Below are 25010 nucleotides of genomic sequence, written 5' to 3'. Positions count from 1 at the left end.
CCTTCTAGAGGGTGTTACAGGAGGCAAGCCATATTGTTCATAGAAATTGCCTAATTCATATTTAGCTTATGTTTATCTTTAATGGCTTTTTGACTTAGTTTAAGATCAATACACATTTTTAACTCTTCTTTTTGAATAGTACTAATTATATTACCATAGGTTAAATTATCATATTCAATAATACTAGTAGGTTGGCTAAGGACATTTCTAATTTTGTGAGCAAATAAACTAGGTAATCCGTTAATAAATTTTTCTTTCCAAAATGCTTTAGTACAGTCTTCTCTTAACATAACTCTAGAGGTAAACAGATCGCTTTAGTGCAGTCTTCTCTTAACATAACTCTAGAGGTAAACACATCGCTTTAGTACAGTCTTCTCTTAACATAACTCTAGAGGTAAACACATCTTTATACCATCTAAAATCACTTAAGGTTGGACAGGTGAGATTACTAAGTTGATCATGTATGCGAGAATATATATTAGTAGGAGTTCCAATAAAATGTCGAACTATTGTATAAATTAAAGCATTAATGCCATCAGGGTGGCAACATCCAATTGATTCATCAAAGATAGGTAAACCATTATCATCAGTTTGATTAGCATAAATTATAAATTCTCTTTGATCTTCGGTTAAATATTTTTCCCACCAAGATTTGGGCATACCAGTGAAACCAAAAGTAATTAATGTAACAATTTCAGATTGAGTATATTGAGGATAATTGGAGAGATAACTGTTGGAGACCATAGACAAATAATTTAGCTTTTGGAGGATATGATCTTCACTAAGACCATCAATATTCCATTCATATAATTTTTTACCAGAAACTGAAAATTGATTATTAAGGTTAGATTCTTCAAATTGAAGATCAACAGGAGTAGGTCGAGAATACCAATTTTTTTATAGTTTGTGAATTAACTTTGGGAGAATGAATTTTATTAAGATGAGAAGATTGGAATTGTGGAAATAGTTGATTTAGGTTATCATCAATGGTGTCAGTGTCGGATTGGGTAGAAAGAATGTTAGTAGTAGGTTGTTGATTTAGAACAGTAAGACCTTTATCTTTAGAGGGTGAAGCATTTTCAGAGGTAGTTAATTTAGTAAATAATTTTTCAATAGCTTTGACAGTGGATTGATCATTGGTAACTAAACTAGTTCATTTGGAACGATTACTGAGTAGGTTAAGTAGAGGTGGATCTAAAGTTTGTTTAGTACATGGGTTTTGAACAGATTCTAAATTGGTTTCTATTTTGTCTAATTGTTTACCAATTGTGTTTAGACATTGATTAGTATTATTATTTTGTTCAATAACCTTTTTAATCTCATTATCATGACTAGGTAATTTGAAAGGTGAAGCAGGGATTTCGGAACCTTATTGATTAAGAATGATTTTCTCTAAAGGAGGATGACTAAAACTAATAGAAGTAGTGTCAGAAGTTTTCCATTTATGTTTGGTGATTGTATTAATCTTTTTGTAATATTATTAACATATTCTAATAGAGGTAATTCAAAACCATATTCGACCATAAAATCATACCATTGTCTAGTAATTTGGGACATTTGAGTAGAATTATACTTAGCATAATAAGCACGTCTTTGTGTTTTATTTTTAGAGGATTTAAACTCAATATGTAATTTATCTAGATCAGGTTTGAATTCTTTTTTGATTGTCATTAATTGGGGATTGACCGGTGGTATTAATTCTTCGAAATCAATTTGAGTTGGAGAATGATTGGAAGCAATTTCTTCTTCAGATAAATATGTATGTGTAGAATAAACAGATTTACTAATTTGAGAAAAAATAGTATTATCAATACCTTTTAATTTATTGATAGACGGTTGACCAAGATAGATTTGACTATTTTTGCGAAATAAAGGAGTATTAAATATTTCATTTTCCATCTCAATTTCAATTGGAACACTAGATGTACTATGTCGAGAGGATTGACTTCGATTAAATTTAATTCTAACAGAACCATCATTGAATTGGTGAATATCTTAGATATCTTGAATTGAGGATTGTTGTTGATTATGTTTGTAATTTTCATTAACAGTAATCCATTGATCAGATAAATCTACATTTTCCCATTCAATCATTTGAGGAACATTAATATGAGATTCTCCATCTTTACTACTACTTTGAATTAATAGAGTTTTATCTTTGGGACTCTTATGTAAAGCATGAACATTTAAATTAGTTTGCATGCATTTATAATGAACACGATATATCAATGCAATATTATGAGCTTTGTCTTTCATGTTAGTAAATGAACCATGTAACTGAATATCTAATGTTAATGCATCTAAAATATGTGGATCTCGTAGACTAAGTGTAAAATCAAGAAAACAATTAAAATGTACTGGACCTTTATGCAGACCAGTTTCCATATATATTATATAATAGTTATTATATAACATAAATATACTTATAAGATAATGTATAATACATATTATAAGATAACATATACTTATACATATTAATAAATAAAAAATAAATAAACACATATATGTAAAATAAAATAAAAAAATTAATTATAACACATTATTTAAAAAATGTAATAAATAAATAAAATAATTAATATGTATTAAAATAAAAATATTTATAAAAAAATTAAAAAATTTGCCGTGTCCCCTGCTGTGTTTGTGTCCCCATTTTTTAGAAATTACTATGTCCCGTGCCCGTGCCCGTGCCCGTGCCCGTGCCCGTGCCCGTGCCCGTGCCCGTGCCCGTGCCCGTGCCCGTGCTTCATAAGTCCAAACCACCTCCACAGAAAGGGAAAAGAAGGATTGGTACACTGTACAATGTTGACACAAAACACACTAACCAGAGACACAATAAACAAATCATAAGTCCAAACCACCTCCACAGAAAGGGAAAAGAAGGATTGGTACACTGTACAATGTTGACACAAAACACACTAACCAGAGACACAATAAACAAAGAGACATCAATTCTATCTTTAAACATTTCCATGAAGTTATATAATTGCTGAAACTCTAAACTTCCAAAAAAAAATCTAGTCAGCTTTTAGGAAAAGTAAGAATGTTCCCTACCTAAAAAAAGCCAACTTGCCATTCAGTTAACTTTTCCTGCAATTTGTCTGTAAACTTAATGCACTCACTTAGCTATCAGCTAACAAGAAAACCACCACTTAATGCTCTTTCCACGTGCCAACAACTGTTAATCATTTGTCACTTCAAGCTTTTTGCCTTGCTTACATAATCTTTTCCGTTTCCTGCTCCTGGTTCTTGTGGTTTCACTGCCATCATTGCTGTCCTGCATCTAGACTACCACATATTAATGTCATGATGATCAGCAATAGAAAAGTTGAAGAACAATTCTGTTATTTCAAAAAAGTAAACTACAACCAATTTGCTGGGTATCATCTACCAGATGATTACTTTATGGATCGACATTTCCAAGTCTGCTTTTGCAAACAATATTGTACATTAATCTATACATATCACAGTTTGAACTCATTTTGTATCCATTGCAAATTTGCTGGCTTCTAGACCCTCTATAATCCATGATTGAATCCGTTTCCCTAATTCAGAAGCTATTTTTTACAAGTAATTCCGAAACATTAACAACCAGAAGCATGGTTTTTGATGGGCAAACAGGCAAGATTCAGAATAAAGAGCCTCCTCCAAAATTATGCCACAAGCATTATGCACCCCAGTCAAGGATCTGCATTGCTCCAAAGTTAAAAACAAATCTGTGCTTCACTACGATATCAACCTCACTACGAAGCACTATCAACCATAGTATGGCCAGGATCACCAAACATCAAATTATTGCCCTCAATAATATAAAGCAGACAAGAAAAAGGGAAGACCGAGGAGTACAAGCATTCAGAAATAACTCACCTTCTCTGAAACAAGATTTGCTTTTGCATGCCCACAATTCTTTTTCTTCTTAGATGAGAGTGGGTTTGGACCCTGCAAAGTCCAAGAAAAGTAGATCCATGAATGATGGGAATACCACCTTGGAAAACTGTACGAAGTAGATCCATGAATGATGGGGTGGTGTAATATAGAACTACGCTTTGCAATGATTATAGACAAGAAATATGAGACAATAGCGAACCAAATATTGCTTCCACCACTAGTCTATCCATTAGGGAACCAACAGCCACTTGGTAATTAAATCTTCTCATATTTTATAGTAATTACTTTAAGCGTAATTACATCAAGACCCCCTCAACTACTAGTGAATAACACCTTACCTCCCTTCCCTCATCAATGACCTTGTACATTTTGGCCCCATTTAACTATAAAAAACTATACAAATGGCCCTTCTAGAACAGGGCATGAGGTTGAAAGTGATGCATTTTTATAGTTCGGGGGATCAAAATGTACGTGTCATAGATGAAGGGGTAAGACAAGATTTGCAAATTGAGGAGGTTTTAATGTAATTAACCCTTGTTTGTATTATGAGTAAGAACATAAGATTACAAGTGTACACATCCATAAATTTTTCTAAGCTTAATACAATTATGCCAAAGCTCTTGTAAGTCTCTACACCAAGCTTTGTCCAATACAATAAGGGATAGAAATAAAATCTAAAATACCAAAGAGAAGTAACATCCTAAATCTCTTAAAATTCCTAACAAATCTGAACTCCTGGTTATCTTGGTTCAAAAACTATAATTAAGCACAATTTTAAAATAAAGCCGAGGGTGATCTAATAACATGCTAGTAAAATCCATAAGTAGGACATCACACCAAATACTCCGGATTGGACTACCCAGTCCTTACCCCTCCAATCTGATGTTTGCACTTTTCAACTCTGGACAAACTAATCCTGTTACCAAAATAATCCCACAAGAGGAAAATAGCAATCCCACTGGGGGTTAGGTTTGGGAATCCAGGGACTAGAGGGGGAAAGGATAAAGTTGTCCAAATTAGTGTTCTACCCTATGTTACATGGAAAAGGATCGGAAACATGGTACGATAAGGGTAGATTTGTTTAGATTACACAATTAGAATTTAAAATACTTCTAGAGTAACTTTCTTTAACAATTAGGCACCCAATTAAATAATGCTTTTTTTCCCTTTCAAATTAGTCATGTTACAACTCATTTGTATGAGCAATATGACCCATTTTCTTTTATGTTTTATGATACCAAAACACCTCTCTGCTTATATTTTAGTTTATTATATTTAATTTGTTTTTTCTGCTAAGGTAACTTTTAAAGTACATGTTGGAAAATATTTTTGGGATCGCTTTATGGTTAAAAAGATGAACCCTATACTAATAACACCATAACTCCAATGATCCCATTGTTGAATCAATTGAAATTTGTAATAATTCTTGGTAGAAAAAAATAAGTATTTCCAAAAACATTCTTAGAAGAGAGGAAGAGTAGAAACAAAGGGTATGCTCTCTAGAAGATTTGCCCCAGGCAGTTCACTTATCAAAGACTGAAGAAATATGTGTTCGGGTAACACTAGTTCTACCCTTCAGGCGACATAAAATGCTACTGATATTTGTTCCATTTCTATGTGGATCTCTCTTGACGACGTCATAGCAGATGCACACTGTTGTCCTATTGATGCTTCCCCAAAAAGTGTATCAGACATCATGTGATCCATGGTCAGCTCTCTCTCTCTCTCTCCAGATTTGTGTGTATAGCTTATTAGACGATTTCAATATCACATTTTTCATCTTAAATTATGGAAAAAAAATTCTATGTTGTGCTTTTTATTAGATGTTGGGGCCTTGATATCAAGGGGCATGAATATACAAAATACACTTTTCCTGTCTCAGTAAAATCAGTGGCTACTTTTACTTTGTGGTGGTTGATTTTTGTTTCCACCATGTAACTATCAGTAGGAACTAGACCTATCAAGGCTTTGTCCAGTTTGCAAGCCAAAGCACTTGCGGGTTTGCTAGATTTGTGATGGTTGGCTCTCTGGATGTTGCCATGCCATCAAATGGGCCTTTTTTTTTTTTTTTTTTTTGTGATAAATAAGCAAACTTCATTAGAAAAGCATCAATGCGATGCAACGAATACAAAACACCCACAAAAGGGCCTTCAAGACTAACTAAGCAAATCCTCCACAAAATCTACAAAAACGAAAACAACAGGATCAACCGAACCCGTAACCCAACTCTGCAATACCAACAAAAGCCGATTCTCTAACCAAGAAACTGAATGACACATGTCCTGAAAGACACGCCTATTGCACTCCAACCAAATCAACCAAAGCAAACAATGGGCAGCAAGAGGCCAAGCCTTCCGGCGCCTCTTACCAACCCTAGCCCCTCCCCAACTCTGAAGAACACCCAACAGAGACCTTGGTTGCACCCACACAATACCAAACAAAGCAACAATGAAGCTCCATAACAGATACGCAACCGGACAATGAACAAGCAAATGATCCATCGTCTCTGCATCCCCACAACACATACATCACCAATTAACCAATATATGCAGCCGACGAATAAGATTATCAATAGTCAAAATATGACCCAGAGCTTCTGTTCAAACGAAAAAAAGCGACCTTAGAAGGTGATCCAATGCCCCAAATACACCTCCAAGGAAAGACAACATCAACACCTCCCACTAGCGCATTATAAAACGAAGACACTGAAAAAACCCCTTTAGATCTCGGACAATCTCACACCAAAGAATCCACCCCAACCCCTTCATACTTCACCCCATACAAAAATCCCAAAAGATCAACTGATCCAACTCTCAATCCTGAACATCACGATGAAAATGAACATTCTAACCAAGGCAACTGTCTCCTCCCTATCCGCAACAATGGCAAAAATCAAAGGAAACATATTAGTCAAAGACACCCCACCACACCACTTGTCAAGCCAAAAGCGAACCCTATCCCCCACCCCCACCTTAAGCCCCGACCCTAAAACTCCTTCCACCCCAACCAAATCCCCTTCCACAAACCCCGACCATGAGAATGACCCACCTTGTCCGAGCACCACTCCCCCCTATCCAACCTATACTTTGCCACCACCACCTTCCTCAACAATCTCTCCCTCTCCTCCACAAACAGTTACAACCACTTCCCTAAAAAAGCCCGTTTAAACTCAACCAACCTTCAAACTCCCAAACCCCCTCCCTCCTTGGGTCTACATATAGATTCCCAAGCTACTAGATGATAATGAAAACCCTCCCTCCCACCACTTCACAAAAAATCTTATTGCAACTTTTCCAACTGCCACTGGAATCATATGTATTGACATAAAGTACGTCAGTATACTAGATAGAACACTCTTAATCAACGTGATCCGCCCTCCTTTGGATAAATACTACCGCTTTCACCCCGCTAAACGTCACTGCACTCGATCCACCACCCCATCCCACACCCCTTTCTCCTTAAAAGTAGCCCCAAGTAAGAAACCAGCAATCTAGCCACCTTACAGCCTAAAATAGCTGCCAACACCGGGAGTCAAACCACCTCACCCACTGGAATCAATTCCAACTTTGCCAGATTAACTGGAAGCCCAAACATTGCCTCAAAACACAACAACACACACCACAAATGACCAATCTGATCCGCATCCACATCACAAAAAATACACGCATCATCATCATAAAAAAGGTGAGAAACCACCAAAGTAGCAGGACTTACCCACCTCAAACCTTGACATCAGACCCCCCTTGAACAGCTCTGGACAGTATCTGACTCAAGGCCTCCATTACCAAAATAAACGGTAAAGAAGATAAAGGGTCTCCCTGTCGTAAACCCCTCCATGTAGGAAAGAAACTTGCCGCCGTCCCATTAACCAAGATCGACAACTGCAAAGTAGAAATACAAAACTGTACCCAGCTCCTCCATTTCACCCCAAAGCCCATCCTTTCTAACACATAGAGCAAAAACTTCCAATTCACATTATCATAGGCCTTCTCAATATCCAACTTACAAATAATGGCCTCCTTCCCTGCCTAATCTGCGAGTCTACACACTCATTTGCCACAAGCACAACATCCAAGATCTGACGTTCCCCCACAAAGGCATTCTGTGACTAACACCCCCTCCAGCACATCCCGAAGCCTATTTGCCAAAACTTTGGCCAAAAGCTCGTAAACACTCCCCAACAAACTAATCGGCCAAAAAACCCGAATATCCTCTGCTCCCTTTTTCTTAGGAATCAAAGCTATAAAAGTTGCATTAAGGCTCTTCTCAAACTGGCGCCGTCTGGTAGAATTGCACAAACATGGCCATTACATCTGCTTTCACCACCATCCAACACTGTTTGAAAAAGGCAATAGAAAAACCATCAGGCCCTGGCGCCTTATCTCCAGGCATACTCCTCAAAACACCCAACATCTCCTCTTCTGTGAACAGTCTCTCCAACATTCGACCATCCGCCTTTGAAATAGTATCAAAAGTAACCCCATCTAGCCCCGACCTCCACATTTCCCCCTTATCCTGGAATAAATATTGATAGAAGCCTACTATACCACTCCTAACTTCCTCTTCTTATGCTAGAACCACCCCATTAACACGTATCTTTCCTATCTGATTTGACCTCCTATGAGCATTAGCCATTCGATGGAAGAATTTTGTGTTGTGGTGCCCATCTTTCAACCACAGACATCTAAACTTTAGATGAAAACTAATTTCCTCCATATGGGCAATATGCCCATACTCCTTCAGAACCCCATCTTGACGAACCAAGTCTGCTTCAAAAAGACCTCCCTCAGCTTCCTTGTTGTCTAACTCCTATATGACAGACAAGGTATCCGCCTTCTGAGCCTCCAACCGACCAAACACCTCCACATTCCCACCGCTTCAAATCAGACTTAAGCAGTTTAAACTTTAGAGCTAACTAACAACTAGGCAACCCTACCACATTGTAACTACCCCACCAGCCCTCAACCTTCTCCACAAAGCCCTCTGCTTGCAGACACATATTCTCGAATCGAAATGGTGACGGGCCATGTCGAACCCCCCCACTGTCCAATAGCATTGGCCAATGTTCGAAACCAGACGCTGCAACCTCATCTAGATCATCTGAGAAAAGTGCTCCTCCCAATCCCTAGTAACCAAAAATCTATCAATTCGGGACATAGTCCGACCTCTTGACCATATAAAACCCCCTCCCTGTAAGGGCGGATCAATCAACTCTAGCTCATCAATAAAAGAAGAAAAAGCCCTCATAGGCCCCATCACATATCTCACCCCGACTTTCTCCTCCGGACTCCGCACAACATTGAAATCCCCACCCGCATACCAAGGCACCCCCACCGATAAGCTATACTCTGAAGTTCCTCCTAAAAGGCATTCCAATCCACCCCCCTCACTTGCTCGTACACCCCTGTGAACACCCAATGGAAATCATCCTCAATGCACGGGAACAGACAAGACAAAAAGAAGCCCCCCACCTCTTTTCCTTTCTTCACCACCACCCTACTATCCCAACAAATTCAAACACAACCAGCTGAACCTATAGCTGGTAAGACTACCCACTCTGCATATCTCCCCGCTCTCGAACTACCCTTCCAATGCACTCCATTTTTGTCTCCTGCAAGCACACCACATCCGCTCTAGCTGTCTTCAACAAAGACTTGATCACCACCCTCTTTCCCCAGTCATTTAAGCCCCGCACATTCCAAGACAAGATTTTTAAAGGCATGGCAACAATAGTTGATCTTCACACCCCATCCGCACTCTTCGATCACCCCCCTTGAGCTTCTGTCATAATTTATTGAACACTCGAACCTGTGCAACTCCCGAGCACCCTTTGCCTTCTGACGAATAGCCTACAATTCCTGGCAATCCGATGCATCCCCTTTCCATGATACCTCAATTGCCGAAACAATTTCAATGCCTCTTTCTCATGTCCCTTAAATGAAACACTTAACAATTTGCTAACCTCAGAAATCCGAGCCAACACCCAATTCGAAACCTCGTCCAAAGTCGGTAATTGCTTTCCTCCAGACTCATTCTCTAGTTTTGCCTCCACTCCCAACTAGAGGTCTAACTGTCCAAAGGCCCTCTCTGCGAGTGCAAGAGGTCGTAGCACCAACGCCATCTCATCTCCCATGTTTGCCTAGTTCCTCTCATTCCCCATCTCAGTCCCCATACCGTCGTCCGCTTCTCTAGCAAAAGTGTCTACTGACTGCTTCCGATCGGACCCCATTTTGCTGAACAGCTCCTACTCTTCCTGGTATGGCTCTATTGTCAACAGACGACAACCTTCCAACGAGGCTTCGCGGCAGCTCCTCCTGTGACGTCGAAACACCACCTTCCATGACTTGCCGGTGTGACCCAATTGTGTCCCGCAAGGAATCAAACACCCGATCAACAGATAAGTTTTCCTACCCCTGCTTCGGCCCAAACAGCCTCCTTAGGCTAACATTACACTGGTCTAGAACCTGAGGCCCATCGCAAACCAATTGTTGGGCCAAAACTCCAGACCCAACCCGATTTTGCGTATTCTGATGTAGCCCAGCTTGGCCCATTTCGGATTGGGCCCTAACATTCCCCATCTAGCCCACAATAGGCGAAAAGCCCTACTGACCCACTCCCTTAGGGCTAGGATTCACCCATTTCCTTACGAAATTTTTATCTACCCCACCTCTCACATCTGCGATCCTCCCAAAATCGACGAACCTTCCATCCGAAACCCTCGCTCCGCATATCCTGCCATCAAGTATTGCCATGACTCCCACCGAACTAGAAGACGAGATGGAATCGGACACCCATTTTAGACGTGCAATCAGACCACCCTCAAGTCTATCGACATCTCATCCGCCTCCACGAAGCCGCCACATTGATCTCCTATAACCCGATGCATCTCCTCCCTGCGAAGATGAATAGGGAGACCCACAACCCTCACCCATAGTGTCTTCGCCGGCATCGACGACTTCCCTTTGTCACAACGGACTATTGTCGACCACCACATCAAGTACAAGTCTCGCCCATCAATGGCCCACTTCCTTCTCAGCACACTTTTTGCCTCACGTCTCGACAATAATATGAAAAGAAAGTCTTGGCCTCCTATTGGTCGGATCTCGACTTTTCCCTCCCCCTTCCACCACCGGCTAACCCATTTTGTCATTGCCGAAAAACCCACCCCCTTTTCCCCAATCTTCCCCACCCTCCCTACCAACGCCCTATCCAACAGATTGAACCACCCCACCTTTGCAACACCTCGTATGACCACATCACCTCCACCGTCAAGCCTTGTCTCTCCACGGTCAACACGGTCACCCTTTTTGCCATAGATTTCCCCTTAGCACCGCCAGCCTAAGACTCCCACCCATCTCCCTTAGTAAAGCCTTTGAGAACCAAAGCCACACACTCCCATCCATCTTCAAAATCCGATTGGGGTAGGAATACCTGAGTCCTCTTGCCTTTTGACGTCACCACTATCTGAAACAATGAACCACTCCCTTCCTCGCCACGACTCCAAACAGCCACACTTTGTCGCAAACCCTCCAGCAGACCCAAGAAAGACGGTCTTTCTGGATGACACAACGCCTCCTTCAGTTTCGACACAATCCACCGTACTTTGTAACCTACCAGCACCACCTCTCGCCACAGACCTTGCCCCCGTTCCACTATTGCCAGCCGTCGACATCCCCTCTGGTCCACTGCCACCTCCTCAATCTCGAAGGATTGACCCCCTAGAAATAGGATATGCGGCGTGGCATACTCTCTGGCTTCACCAGAAACATCAGACCAGGTCCAACATCCCACCAGAAATCTTTTCCCAAAAAGGAAAGTATCTTTATTAATCTCTCTCCTAAATTATAAAATTTGAGAGAAGCACTTGAGTCCCAAATGGGCCTTTTGTTCAATTGCATTATGAGTGTAGCATGCAATAGTGTGGCTATGTTTAAGCAAATGTTTTGGGTTCAATGACAAAACAGTTGATATGTTTGATCAATATTTATAACTAATTTTAATTTTGGTGAGTTAAATGTTTAGCTACTTGGGTAACCAAAAAAAATTTCATTCTGGTCCATATAATGTTAATGGTCAAACCAATTTTGACCAGATTTTGATAAAGTCACCAACTACCTATATGTACAGGAAGTAATGAGGGACAATGTAGTCATTTAGCACTTTTAATCCAAATCAGCACAAGGGAAAACAAACAAGGGATAAGGTCGGAAAAGGTTATCCTGGACCTCATCCCAAGTCCATAGAAATAGCCTCTCCCTAAATGTTCGTAGAATAGTCTCCCATATGAATTGGGACTCAATGGAATGGAGGATATACATTACATAATCCAATGGTCGTGGAAAAACCACGTCAATAAGTATAACGACTTTTTTTAATTTGAAATAATGATAACTTCAGATGCCTATTTTACGGTCATTGGATATGTTATAGAGAGGATCACAATTTGGACTCAACAATCAACACCTCTTTATTTGGTAATGAAGTCTCATCTACCCAAGCAACCTTAAATGACTCTGTATCTGGCTCAGACTGCATCTTTAGTGTAGCAATAGCTTATTTAGTGACCACATTCATGGTACTCCCATCATCAATGATGATCTCAAACTTCATCCCAACATTTTACAAATGTATGGAAAATGCCAGCATGCTTCTACACATCATCCTTGTAAGAGTGGATAGTGTCAATATACTATGAAACACGGATACTCCAAAAAAGGTGACGAGTATTAGATATGTATCGGATACGACAAATAAGTATCCGATTTTTTTATTTATTTTATTTTTTTTAAATCTTGGATACGGGAGGGATACGCAAAGGATACTTGAGGGTTACGGTAGAATACGTGAGGATACGTGAGGGATACACTAAATAAGTACCCAATTTTTGTTTTCCTATTTTTTTATTTTTATTTTATATTTTAATACACCAAATAAGTATATGATTTTTTTTCAATTTTTTTATTATTTTATATTTATATTTTTTCAATGGTCAATACTCTCTACTCTTGTATTTTTTTTTCCTTTCTTTTTCCCTTATCTATTAGGCTACTTTATTTAATTTTTTCCCCAATTTTTTTTTTTTTTTTTTGGGGGTTTTCCTACACTGTTTTAGGCCTTGCTTGGCAAAGGTTTTTTTTTTTTTTTTTGCTTTTTGGGCTAAAATTCACAAAAAGACAAAATAGGTTAAAATAGCTAATAAGACAAAATGTCACATCAAACCATAATCATTTCATTTTTTCTTTCCCAAACATCATATCCAATTACAAAAAAATCCAACCATTTTTCCAAACACAAATCTTTTAGCATAGGAAATAGCCAACAACTAAAATAGCCAACTTCCCAAACGAAGCCTTAATGTAAGTGTTTCTTTACCAAATTTTTAATTTTAGAAACTTTAATTTTAATATTTCTTTATTTAATAGGAATTTCTCTTTATTTATTAATTTGCTTTAAGTTTTATTTTCATGCATATTACATTATTAAAATTACAAAAAAAATATTTTTTTTACAAGCGTATCTTACTTTTTTAGATTTTGGCGTATCGCAGTATCTGTATTAAATCATGTTTGCACCATTCCATTTCCGTTCTCATTTTAAGTATTGATCTCTCTTTTAATATTTGCTTTTTTCCAATTAATTGGTGTCAGCTACATGAATCTTTTCTAACACTTCATTATGTCAAGTATTAAAGGGTCTATGTCATGGTTTGTATGCACCCTGACAATAAGTTTACAGCTACAGAACCAACCATACAAAACAAGGTGAGGCTCTAGAGCAATATCAGTGAAACTGTTTCTTTTATGACGAGCACCAACATCTGATATGTATGGCTAGGAATGCTTAATTCGAGCTACTATGCCATTTTCGTATCATTCATAAGTGTGAACCTATAATGCATATTTGTTGAATTACCTTCATATATGAATATTAGTATTACATTCAATGTTGAGGATTTGTTTTCTTACCAAGACACTTTTGAGCCTACCAATTTGCCAACATGTTTGTCTGCAGGTGTCATTCCTTTTACTTTAGTTCTAGCACCTATCCCTCATCTTCTACCACTTCTACCACCCCATGACGATTAGATCACGAATATTTTTGAGAGTTTGGATAAGTTTTGCTCATCCAACTATATCTTGTGAGATGGAAGAAAAAATTTCCCATCTGCTTAGATGGAGAGAATTGATAGGAATCAATGAGAACGCCTTCACACATATTTTAGGTGGAGGTGTCAACCAAGAATTGAGACTATTTAGAAATTTGAGTATGTTTAGTGGCTTTTGATGAATAAGGTTTAGGGTGATTCTATTTATATACCACTAATACTCTCAGTACACACCATTAATAGATTAAATTTATATTCCAATAATATCCTCCAATGAAATGACCATTAAAGACAACATGAGATGTATTCAACCTATTCAAAAATTTCATATTTAAAAACACAAATTACTATTCACACATCATCATTACTATAGGGTTTAGGGTTTTAACATATAAACATTGTATTTCTTTATCATTTTCACCATTAATATACACTTATGATATCATTCATTATCAATTATCTCACTTTATTTTCTTCTCCATTATACTTATTTTTCAAACTTAAAACATTATTGCCATTGAAGATTTAAGGTTTAAGAACATTGAAATCAATTAGTTTTGAAGATTTGCACACCATGGATGACAATGAGATGGTTGGTTCCGATATAAACATTGAAAACGTTGATTTGAACATTGAAAATGTTAGTTTATGACTTAATTTTTTTGGTTTTTTATTTATTTAGTTCGTATGTTGGGAAGATGAGTTTGTTCGTCATGCTCGGATAATCAGAATTAAACTTTTACACAATATTTGATTATTTATATTTGAACAAAATAATTTTGTTCAAATTATTAAGATTGACCAAATATTAAATGTTCATATATAAAAAATTGAACATTTTAAGTTAGTTTGGTTAAAATAAATTAAACTTTCATTCATTGTTCAGATATAAATTTTTGAACACATTAAGTTTGTTCAACTCTGTATTTATGAACATGACTAATTTGATAAATTTCAAACGACGACGAGAGATGAGAGTTCAAGGCTGACAATGAAGATCAACACCGGCGGCAATGGAGGCCAAATGAAACACTCTGCTGCTGGTGATCTGAAACGGCGAGACGACGAGATGAGACACAATGAGAGTTCAACACCAACTATGGAGATCAACACGGGCGAAGTGGAGGCCAAATGAAACCTCTGCCGACGATGGAGATCAAGATCAACGAAGATGGTCTCTGTTGGTCTCTATTCTGAAGATTGTGGGGTTTTTGTTGTGTAGTGATGAAGATGAAGAGTTTTGGTGGGTGTAATGGTGTGTATTCAAATATTTAGTGGTGTATTAATATAGGGTTAGTAATGGAAAGTATCGGTGTGAACTAAGATATTTTTAAACCCTAAAAATTATTTTGTGTGCACTAAGTAATGGTATGTACTGAGAGTATTAGCGGTGTGTAAATAGAATCACCCTAGGGTTTATTTAACACCTAAATGACCATTATGCCACCAACCATAACAAACAAAACTAGTAATCTAGAAAGAGAAAAAAATACTCTACTTAAATTTCTACAGCTGCTAATCAAGTCTCTCCAAAAACACACTTCATGGGTAAAACAACTCACAAAACAATGTGATTGTCAAAAGATCCCTCAAATTAAAGAACCATACATACTACATGGCATTTTTATTGTATCCTATGGAAATAAAAAGATGTGGATGCTTGGACAAGGTTAAAGATACAAGAAAACAAGCACAGTCAACAACAATTAGGGGTGTTCACGGGTTGAGTCAGATCGGTTTTTCGGCTTACCCGCCAACTGATTCGATCACTTCGGTTTGAACGCCTTAACATCCGATTATGACCGATGTAATGATCGAAACGGTCCGTTCCTTTCAATCGGTTTACCAGTCGGATGGGAAAATAACAAAAGAAGCAAAGGGAGAGGGATGACAGAAAGAGATGAAGAGGAAGAGATCACTGTCAGGAGGAAAAAAAAAAAAAGAATAAATAAAATTGACACACCATGAAGCTGCAATTCATCAATGGATTCTTTCAAATAAAAAAGTCATGCCAACCAAAAAAAAAAAAAATGAAGCAAGATGAATTTTGGAAGAAAAAATAACTTCAAATCTTCAACACCATGGTTACTTTCAGATCTAAAACTCAAAAATGTAGTCGTTGTACAGCTTTGAGAGAGGAGAGATGCGAGAGACAACATCGCAGATCGTAGTGAAGTCTGATAGCATAGCAGTAGTGAAGAGTTTCCCTTTGCCATAGCCATGGCTTCTTTGAAACTATGAAGACAATGAATGTTTAAAAGTGTGTTGTCGTTTGGATTTTTGAGTTAGGAACTTCAAAGATTGAGAGAATGAGATTGATATTTTAAAGCTGTGAAGTTGTTCAATTTTTTGAAATAAGAACTTTAAAGATTGAGAGAGAGAGAGAGAGATTTAGGTATAGAGATAGAGATGAGAGGAAAAGATATCTGAAAAGTTTCTTTTATGCTGTGTTTGGTTGAGAGATTTGGGGAGGGATTTGGAAAGAGAAATGGAAAAGATTGGTGAAATGTGAATAAAACATGCCTATATTTCACCTAGTTACACACACCTTTTCCCTTTCCTTTTCCAAATCCCTCCTCAAATCCCCCAACCAAACACAGCATTAGGGTTACCCTATTTCCAAGGCAAGGTTTCTGGATTGACACAGAGAAAAATATTTGAAAAGATTCTATTAGTTTCTAGAAATAATCTCCCTTTCGAAGGTATTGAGAATGAAAAAAAATAATTTTAAAAGTTTTTCAGAAATAAACTTTCTTCCCAAGGTAAAGAGATAGGAATATATAATTGTTTAACTATAACTATTTCTTGGGATCATACATGGCTGAGGCAAAGTGTTCTATGTATTTCTCGGTCGGGTGGGGTTCACTTGGTTTTTGGACTCTTGATCCGATGCCAACCGCCAACCAGTGGAAAAACTGTTCTTGCAAACGTGGCTGAACGAATTTGTTTTCGGAATCGGGTCGGGTCGGGTCAGACTATTTTTTCCCAGCACCCCTAACAACGATCGAGATTTAAAGCAACAAATCATGATAGCAACAAGGGAAAATAAAGATATGATCATGGATCAGAACCTTTGCTTTCTTTCTCTTGAACTGAACTTTATCCTTCACTTCTTTTCCCTTTCTTCCACTGTTTGCGTTCATCACTGCCAGGGTCCCTAAATCACCTTCACTTCCATTCACACCAGATGACTCCCTTGCTTCCTCCATGGCCAACATGTTCTTTTTCTTCATTCTTAACATTTTATATTCAAACTCAGTCATATGTGAACGTTCTTCTTCTGTAGATTTGGCAAACTGGTGTTGAAATGCAGATGGAGGCTCAAGCATTAAGGCATTTCGCAGACCAAATATCACAGGCACACCTGGTACCTTCAGCCAAACAAATAAATAAACAATTATCAAAATCACAACCATACCTGTCCATGAGAGCATTTGTATGTGTGCACTCGCATAGGAGTATTGAGTGTCCATGTGCAACGTGGTAATGCACAAAACAGAGAATAGATTTAACAGGTGAATATAAAAGAAGGCATCCATAGTTGCACTGATAAGTTCATTTTCAAACAAACAGCCAAGTCTAGTTCTGGATACTCAAGTAGCATTAGCATCCAAATAAGAAGTTCCAGTAATATATATATATATATATATTAAGTTTTCAACAATTTTAGGTTTATAATTTGCATACACACCACACTGCATTCTCAAAATGCCCAGTGGTCAAGAAAGAGCATGCCCACATAGATTACCTACTTATTCTGAAGTGATGCTGTAAAGGGCGAAGAGGGAAAAAATTATTTGTGAATCATTTTCCTTTTTTTGTAGGAAACACAAACTGCTTAACATGTAAAGGTTGTAATGCTATCCCTAGAGAGTGTTTAACATCACAGCATAGGCTAATAATACTAGATATCTATGCTAAAAGGAAAAATCAAATAAAAACAAAAATATTAGAAACCTACTAACTAGATGGTGGATTCTAAAAGCTAAAAAATTATGAATGCTTTAAGCATAAAATGTTTGCAAGAATATTGAAATAAGTTCTAGGAGAGTTGAAAGGAAAATGTTGTTTATCTAAAGAACATTAGTATAAAATGTTTTTAAGAAGCAATGTGAAGTTTGATAAATGAAACTAATAGTTGAGCTCAAAAAATGAAACTAAAAGTATGTGGAATACAATAAAATGCATTAAAAGAATATCGAAAGAAGTTCATGGAGGTCAAAAGGAAAATGTCATATATCTAAAGAACATTAGTGGTGGTGAGACAAGATACAAGAAGTAAGGACAATATATATATTTTAAACAGTGGCAAAAAGATTTAAGAAAATAATAATAATAACTGAGATGCAAATGGGCTAAGAAAAAGGTTAAAAGTATAGTTAGATTAGAGATGCAGAATTAAAAGTCTACAACAATGCTCATACTAATTAGATAATAAAAATGAAGAAAATAGTATTTACAAGAATCCCAATGGTTCCAAAGTAATCTTTTTGAGTATTTCATTTACAAGTTTTCCAATCTCTGATAAAAAGAATTGAAAAACAAAAAAAATGACAACATAAATATCCAACTCAAAGGAACCAAGTAATTTTATGCTATTTGAAATCACATAGACAGGCTGTATAATAAGAATAGGGACAAATTATTGTAGCTGAACATGCGAGTAGATCGGTTAAAGACAGAACTTCCTTTGATTAAGAAGAAAAACCTCACATACCATAGAAAACAATATCATTGTGCAGAACCATACAATCATGACCACAATAAGTGAAATCTAACATAAGAAATACGCAAACCTCCTGGAGGTTCTTCCGCAAATCAGCATCCTGAGTAGCAACAAAGAAGTGTTCGGGATTGTCTTCTCCAATAATTTCCACAATGCAAGCCACAGCACTTTTCCTCTTCTCATGGTCACATCTAAAAATGGCTCAAAAACATACTCCCAGAGCTTAGAATAACAATATCATGTCTTTAGAAAGATTAAACTACAGTAAGCATGAAGCATATATTGATATAGTCATGTACTTTGCAAATAGTAGCGTCAGTGGGCTGCCATCATTATTTTTTTTTCCAAAACTTGATGCTAGTATACATGGAGGGAGAGAGAGAGCACTGACCTTGCAGTAAAGAGGTTACGAGCTGCCTTAAGAGATTCAGAATAGGATTCACCAAGGCTTTTTAATTCCGCAAGAACACATCTACAAGCAAAAAGGAAATAATAAAGAATTCATGGGTAAGGAAACATTTAATTCATAAACCGAAAGAGAATTACACCATTATATCATCGTCATCTAGTATAATAACAAAAAAAAGGGGCAGAAAAGCCTGCTGACCTGGTAGTAAATATTTTTACGGTGGCACCAAGGATATTTGAGAGTGCAGTATTGGCTGGTGTAATAGAATTGACATGAAGGTGATGTACAAAAGTTCCATCACAAAGAACCTTGAATGGCTCTCGGAAGCCAAAGCAAGCTGTGTAGAACCTCACAACCTTACGATGGCGTTTCTGTTTTTTCAATCTCATCTATCAAAATAAATAAATAAGTGAAGACTAAATCGAGGATTTATACATTATTTTGGATAAAATAAGTTAAGGAGAATCAAACTTGAGTCTCTTTATTTGGGGAATGCCGACTGAGCTGTTGGGGTGTCCCCTAGGGGACTACTCAAGGATATTCCACATTATATAGCAAATTATCAATACAAACACAATTTTTTTTATAAAGAGCATCATCGAATACCATTTGAGATAGGAACTGATAAAGACATTACTAGTAATGTCAAGAGAGAGGGCTTGGGAGTGGGAGACAGTAAGCTGTATAGAAAGTTAAATAATTAGCATTATTTAGCATAAACGGTTAAATGTGGCAGCTAAGAAGCACGAACACTTGTACCAAGGAAGCATGTTGTGCCAACACTCTTTGGACACTCCTAAAAGTGTGTCCGACACTTTTTCGATGTGTCTTAATAAAAAAATCAAATCTATAACATTGGGCACTTCACAGACATTTCAACAACACCTCTTGAACTCTCTGAACAAATCTTGTGTCACATAACAATGTTTTTTATTCTTCAAAACATAACTTATACATTCTAAATATGTTTAAAACATTTATAAGATGAACATCATGTATTACAATGTTCCATACGTATTTTATAATCTTTAATGTAATTTTTATGTGAATAATATCTTAATATTCAAGTTATGAAATATATAACTTTTTGATGTAATTAGTGTCATATTACATATTTTTCATTATCTTTGAATAAATTATTCATATATATATTTATATAATAAAGCAGGATGATTTTTGAATTTGTCCTATACACATTTGTCCTACTAGGACATTTAGACGTCTCAGATCTCTTCAAATTACAAAACAATGGCTATGATGTATCCTACTTTCGCGCTTCTCTCTCTTACTTTTTCCTTTTCTCACCCACCCTCCCATTGATCCCATGAATAATCCTATGAATGATCCCATGATCCCACCTTCCTCCTTCTCTTCTTATTTTTTTATTTTCCTCCCTATTTATTTATATAATAAAGCAGGATGGTTTTTGAATTTGGCCTACACACATTTGTCCTACTAGGACATTTGGACGACTCAGATCTGTTCAAATTACAAAACAACAACTGTGATATATACTACTTTCTCACTTCTCTCTCTTACTTTTTCATTTTCTCACCCACCCTCTCATGATCCCATGAATAATCCTGTGAATGATCCCACGATCCCACCTTCCTCCTTTTCTTTTTCTTTTTTTTTTATTTTCCTCCCTTTTTTATTTTCCTCCTTATTTATTTATTTATTTATTTTATTTTCTCCTTTTTGTTCACTTATTTTTATTTACACCGTGCCTTCAGGCACAGGCACTGGTATACACTAGTGTATATATATATATTACATATAATAAATTTATAAAAATATGAAATTTTAGCATATCCCAAGCATATTGCGTCTTACATTTTTTGAAATCAATGTGTTAGGTTAGGTCGTGTGTCCGCGTCCGTGTCCGTGTCCGTGCTACTTAGTGCGGCATCTATAAAGGTCATCAATCACTATCACTTTGTTTTCATCACAACAACTGAAACATTTAGATTTCCTAAAAGAAATTATTTATTTATTTATTGGCAACCAAAAGATTTCACATTTCCTAAAAGACTGAAACAAAACATGAATGAAATTACTAAATTCTATCTTTTCTAGCTACTCTGATCGAGATCTTTGGGGATGATTTTGTAAAACTACAATTCAGTGGAGAAACTTTAGGACACCCTTGAGGAAATGGATCATGTGTCAACTTGTAACTAATGAAACACACCTCAAAACATAGAGAAATGCACCAAAACATACCGAAACAAAAAACTATGTCAATATAAATTTAGAATCTCGCATAATTATTGCTTTTGTTATTTTAACTTTTGAGATATAGAGCAAAGGTGAATAAAAAAAATAAAAAATAAAAAACTTTATATTGTAGTTGTTATTATCACCACCACAATAATGACATCACCAATACCACCACCATCAACATCTTCATCTTGGTCAATTTCCATACCTTATTTTGTTGGCATCTTGGCCACCTTTAGAATCATAAACACTAAGTTTCACCTCAACATCTACTTTTTGAAGTCTGGTCTATTATAGTGCTCTCATTCTCTTTGTACAAACTTCACAGGAGAGCTCAATTTCTATGGAGCTTTTGTAACTTATACTTCCCCTCTTTTCAACATTTTCAACATATTTTTCTTTGTACTTGAAATAAAAATATACAACATAACACAAACTAAATTTGGAAAAATCATATAAAAATTGTATTCCACTCCATCTTCAAAGACTCTACCATGATTAAATAAAGTTGTAAATCATATATAAAATATATATATATATATATATATTTATTCAATCAATACATCACAAGAAATCACAATAGCATAAGCATAAGAACACATTTTTCGTCTAAACAGATGTTGCAGGTTACCGTGGTCTAGAACATAAGAATAAAAATTCAATAGTTCACCGGAAAAAATTTTAAAAAAGAAAAACAAAAAACCATATCTTTATACATTCAATTAAGCTGGTTACCCACAATAAATTGTACAAATATGTGTGTATTTCATGTTTAATATATATAGGGTTAATAGTGAGTACGAAGCGAGGGAGGGAGGGACTGACCTCAAAATATGAGGGTTAAAGAGCAATGGCAGGGCTTTAGCAAACATATAGCGAACTTCTTTTCACAGAAAAAGTAAGAAGGAGAAAGTTACAATGGGCTGGGCAGGAGAAGAAGCAAGAAGAGAAAGAAAGAGAAGCAAAAAAAAGTCATGACTCGGCTTTAGTGAACAGATTGGAAGCTTCTGTCAATGACAAAGAGAGACTGAATAAGGAAGTTAGGGCTTTGTTTGATTTGGTGGATTATAGCATAGGATTGGGATTATTAATTTATGGGATTCACGTTCCATTGTTTGGTTGCAAATTTTATTATTCAAATTAGATTCCAATGGCCTTTCAATCCAACAAAACTGATCGATTTTTTAATCATACGACTAATAACGCAAAACATACATACAATTGTAATTATATATTTTCATATCTATTGAAAAACAAACGTAGACAAGAAGGAATTATGTATCTCACTAATCTAACTGGATAACCAATCCTACACTAATCTCATGAATTGTTAATCCCCTCACCATTAATCCTGCTAATCATTCAAGCCCTCACAATGGGAGTGGAATCCATTTAGCTAACGGAGATTCGACCGACTCACGTCCTCCTCTTCTCTGACTCTCTCTCTCTCTCTCTCTCTAAAACTAGCAGTTAACCATGCGATCACCAAAGTGAACTAGGTAATAAACAACTAATTATTTTGAAATATATACATACCCATCAATCTAATTTTTTCCAATTTTTTTGAGCCAATATGGTAATAAACACATACATACAACTCACCAAATTGAACTATACATGTTAGGGCAAAATATATCTATAAAATTGGGGTTAGAACATCTTAGCATAATAGGTCACATTTGGTCAAACCTAAGAAACACAGACATGGATACAGATGCGGACACGGACACGAACACGGTGGGGACACATTAATAAAATATGTTTTCATATATTTTTATTTGCTATATAGATTAATATTATATCCACAAACAATCAATATTAACAAAAATAACTCTAATTTTATATTTTTTAAAAAAAGTATTGTTAAATTAATACTTACAGTTTATCTCTTTTTTATGGATGATCTATTAAGTATTTAAATCTAAAAAAAAAAATAATAAACATTCAACATTTATCAAAAGCATCAAAGAAAATGAGGAAAAAGACTATTTGACATTTCCTTAGTGTATCTCCGAAGTGTCCCCTAAAAATAAATTAATTAAATAACCCGCCATGTCCCCGTGTCCCCGAAGTATCCGTGTGTCTGATACGGATACGACACTTGTTTTGAAGTGTTAGTGCTTCATAGGATCAAAGTTATATCAATGTTATTAATCTTGCACACATTTAACTAAACAACACCACAATTATCTCTCAATCCATCATCAAAATATCATTAACAAATGAGTGCACCCAACTCAGAATTAAAATATCTATTACATCAACCAAGTTCATTATCAATTTTTTTGTTATCCAAATATCCTATAAGTCGTACGCCTCAAATTATCCTAGTCTTTCATAGACCAAGTTCAAACAACGGATTGTAATTACTACCGATTCCAAAATCGACAATAACATAATTATGCCAACATCATGAGTTCTCTAACAATAACCATATTTCCCCCCCCCTCCCATGCTCTACATGATTTGTTTAACACTATATGTTATCCTCCTAGGAAATTACTCGGCCAACAAGGGAAACAGAGGAGAAGGTCTCTCGATACAAAATTAACAACATCATTCTCCAATGAGGAATTGCCATCATGTCCTACCTAGTAGATCCCACTCACCAGATAAAATAAGACAACAATCGCATCACTAAATACAAATCCTGTACATCTACATTTGAACAATGAACTAGATTCTACCAGTCTTCTACTTATCAAACATCAAAATTTCACTGACAAGCAAGCTCCCAAATCAATGGTATACCGGGAAATTACTTGAAAATCAAATCCCGCTTCCCTAGTATCAACATGCCTATATAATGTACCATGCAAACACGTAATATATATGATCATAGTTTCAAAATCAAATATAACTTAACCATAAACCCTAATCACCTGCAAGTGTCAATTCATGGGAAAACTGAGAACAGAAGAACAAAAAAACAGAGCAATTGTCAATTCATGGGAAGCAAATCAGCGACATATGTACAAAGATTGAGAAAATTGTGAATCAAAAGAAAGGAATCGTTACAAACAAGATCTAAACTCTACATTTTCATACACATTAACAGAGAAAGGGGAACAAAATATCACTAACATCTCAGAATTTATTACACTCCAGTGTATATATATACAGACAGAGAGAGAGAGGGGATACCTGAGAGAGCTACCGTGGTGGTTCTGGTTGACGGCGGTGGCGGATCTGCCCACTAAAGTGGATGACGACGGCTGTGACGGTGGGGTATATATATACGGTAGAGGCGGATGGCGGCGGATTGACTGGCAGGGGTGGACGAAGACGGGTGTAACGGCGGTGTCTGGAAGACGTCAGTGAGGAGGAAGAACTCCGAGAGAATAAGAATCATGATATATATCATAACTAGCGTATGCCGTGGCTGAAGTCGGGTAAATAATGGTGGTAGATCAGTGGAAAAGTTAGGTGTTGTTACGTTTTTTTTATATTTATAAAATTTTAGAAAATTTAAATAAAAATTTGTTTAGTAAAATTTTTAATTTATAAATTAGTGGTCTCACTTTATAAATTTAGCCAAAAAATGAAAATATAAAAAATGTGTTTTCATTTTGAGTTTTCAGTTTTTTTTTTTTTACCACCCAACACTAGCCACCACCCGCCACCATTTTTTACCACCGTCTTCACCACCACCACCTGCCACCACC

At 36.5% G+C, this 25010-nt stretch overlaps 1 protein-coding gene across 4 annotated transcripts; it reads right to left on the bottom strand.

Moving 5' to 3' along the window:
• Positions 1 to 2900: 2900 nt before the first annotated feature.
• Positions 2901 to 24760, bottom strand: LOC114303654 (rRNA-processing protein utp23). 4 transcript variants are annotated; one of them, XM_082885962.1, is made up of 8 exons: positions 24490 to 24628; positions 19597 to 19644; positions 19324 to 19514; positions 19108 to 19188; positions 18787 to 18907; positions 17062 to 17361; positions 3865 to 3936; positions 2901 to 3280 (listed from the first exon to the last, which is right to left on the bottom strand). In XM_082885962.1, exons 3-8 carry the CDS (start codon positions 19512 to 19514, stop codon positions 3179 to 3181), a joined length of 867 nt encoding a protein of 288 aa, XP_082742088.1. In that variant the 5' UTR covers positions 19597 to 19644; positions 24490 to 24628; the 3' UTR covers positions 2901 to 3178. The 4 variants fall into 4 exon arrangements, with proteins under 4 accessions (XP_082742088.1, XP_082742090.1, XP_028104607.1 ...); XM_082885964.1 differs by lacking the exon at positions 19597 to 19644 and having other exon boundaries at positions 2901 to 3285; positions 24490 to 24760; XM_028248806.2 differs by lacking the exon at positions 19597 to 19644 and having other exon boundaries at positions 24490 to 24760.
• Positions 24761 to 25010: the final 250 nt, after the last annotated feature.

The sequence above is a fragment of the Camellia sinensis genome, chromosome 9, assembly GCF_055761805.1.
Source record: "Camellia sinensis isolate YWXY chromosome 9, ASM5576180v1, whole genome shotgun sequence".
Lineage (NCBI taxonomy): Eukaryota > Viridiplantae > Streptophyta > Magnoliopsida > Ericales > Theaceae > Camellia > Camellia sinensis.
Note: the sequence above shows the minus strand (reverse complement) of the source record. Positions and strands in the feature narration are given on the sequence as shown.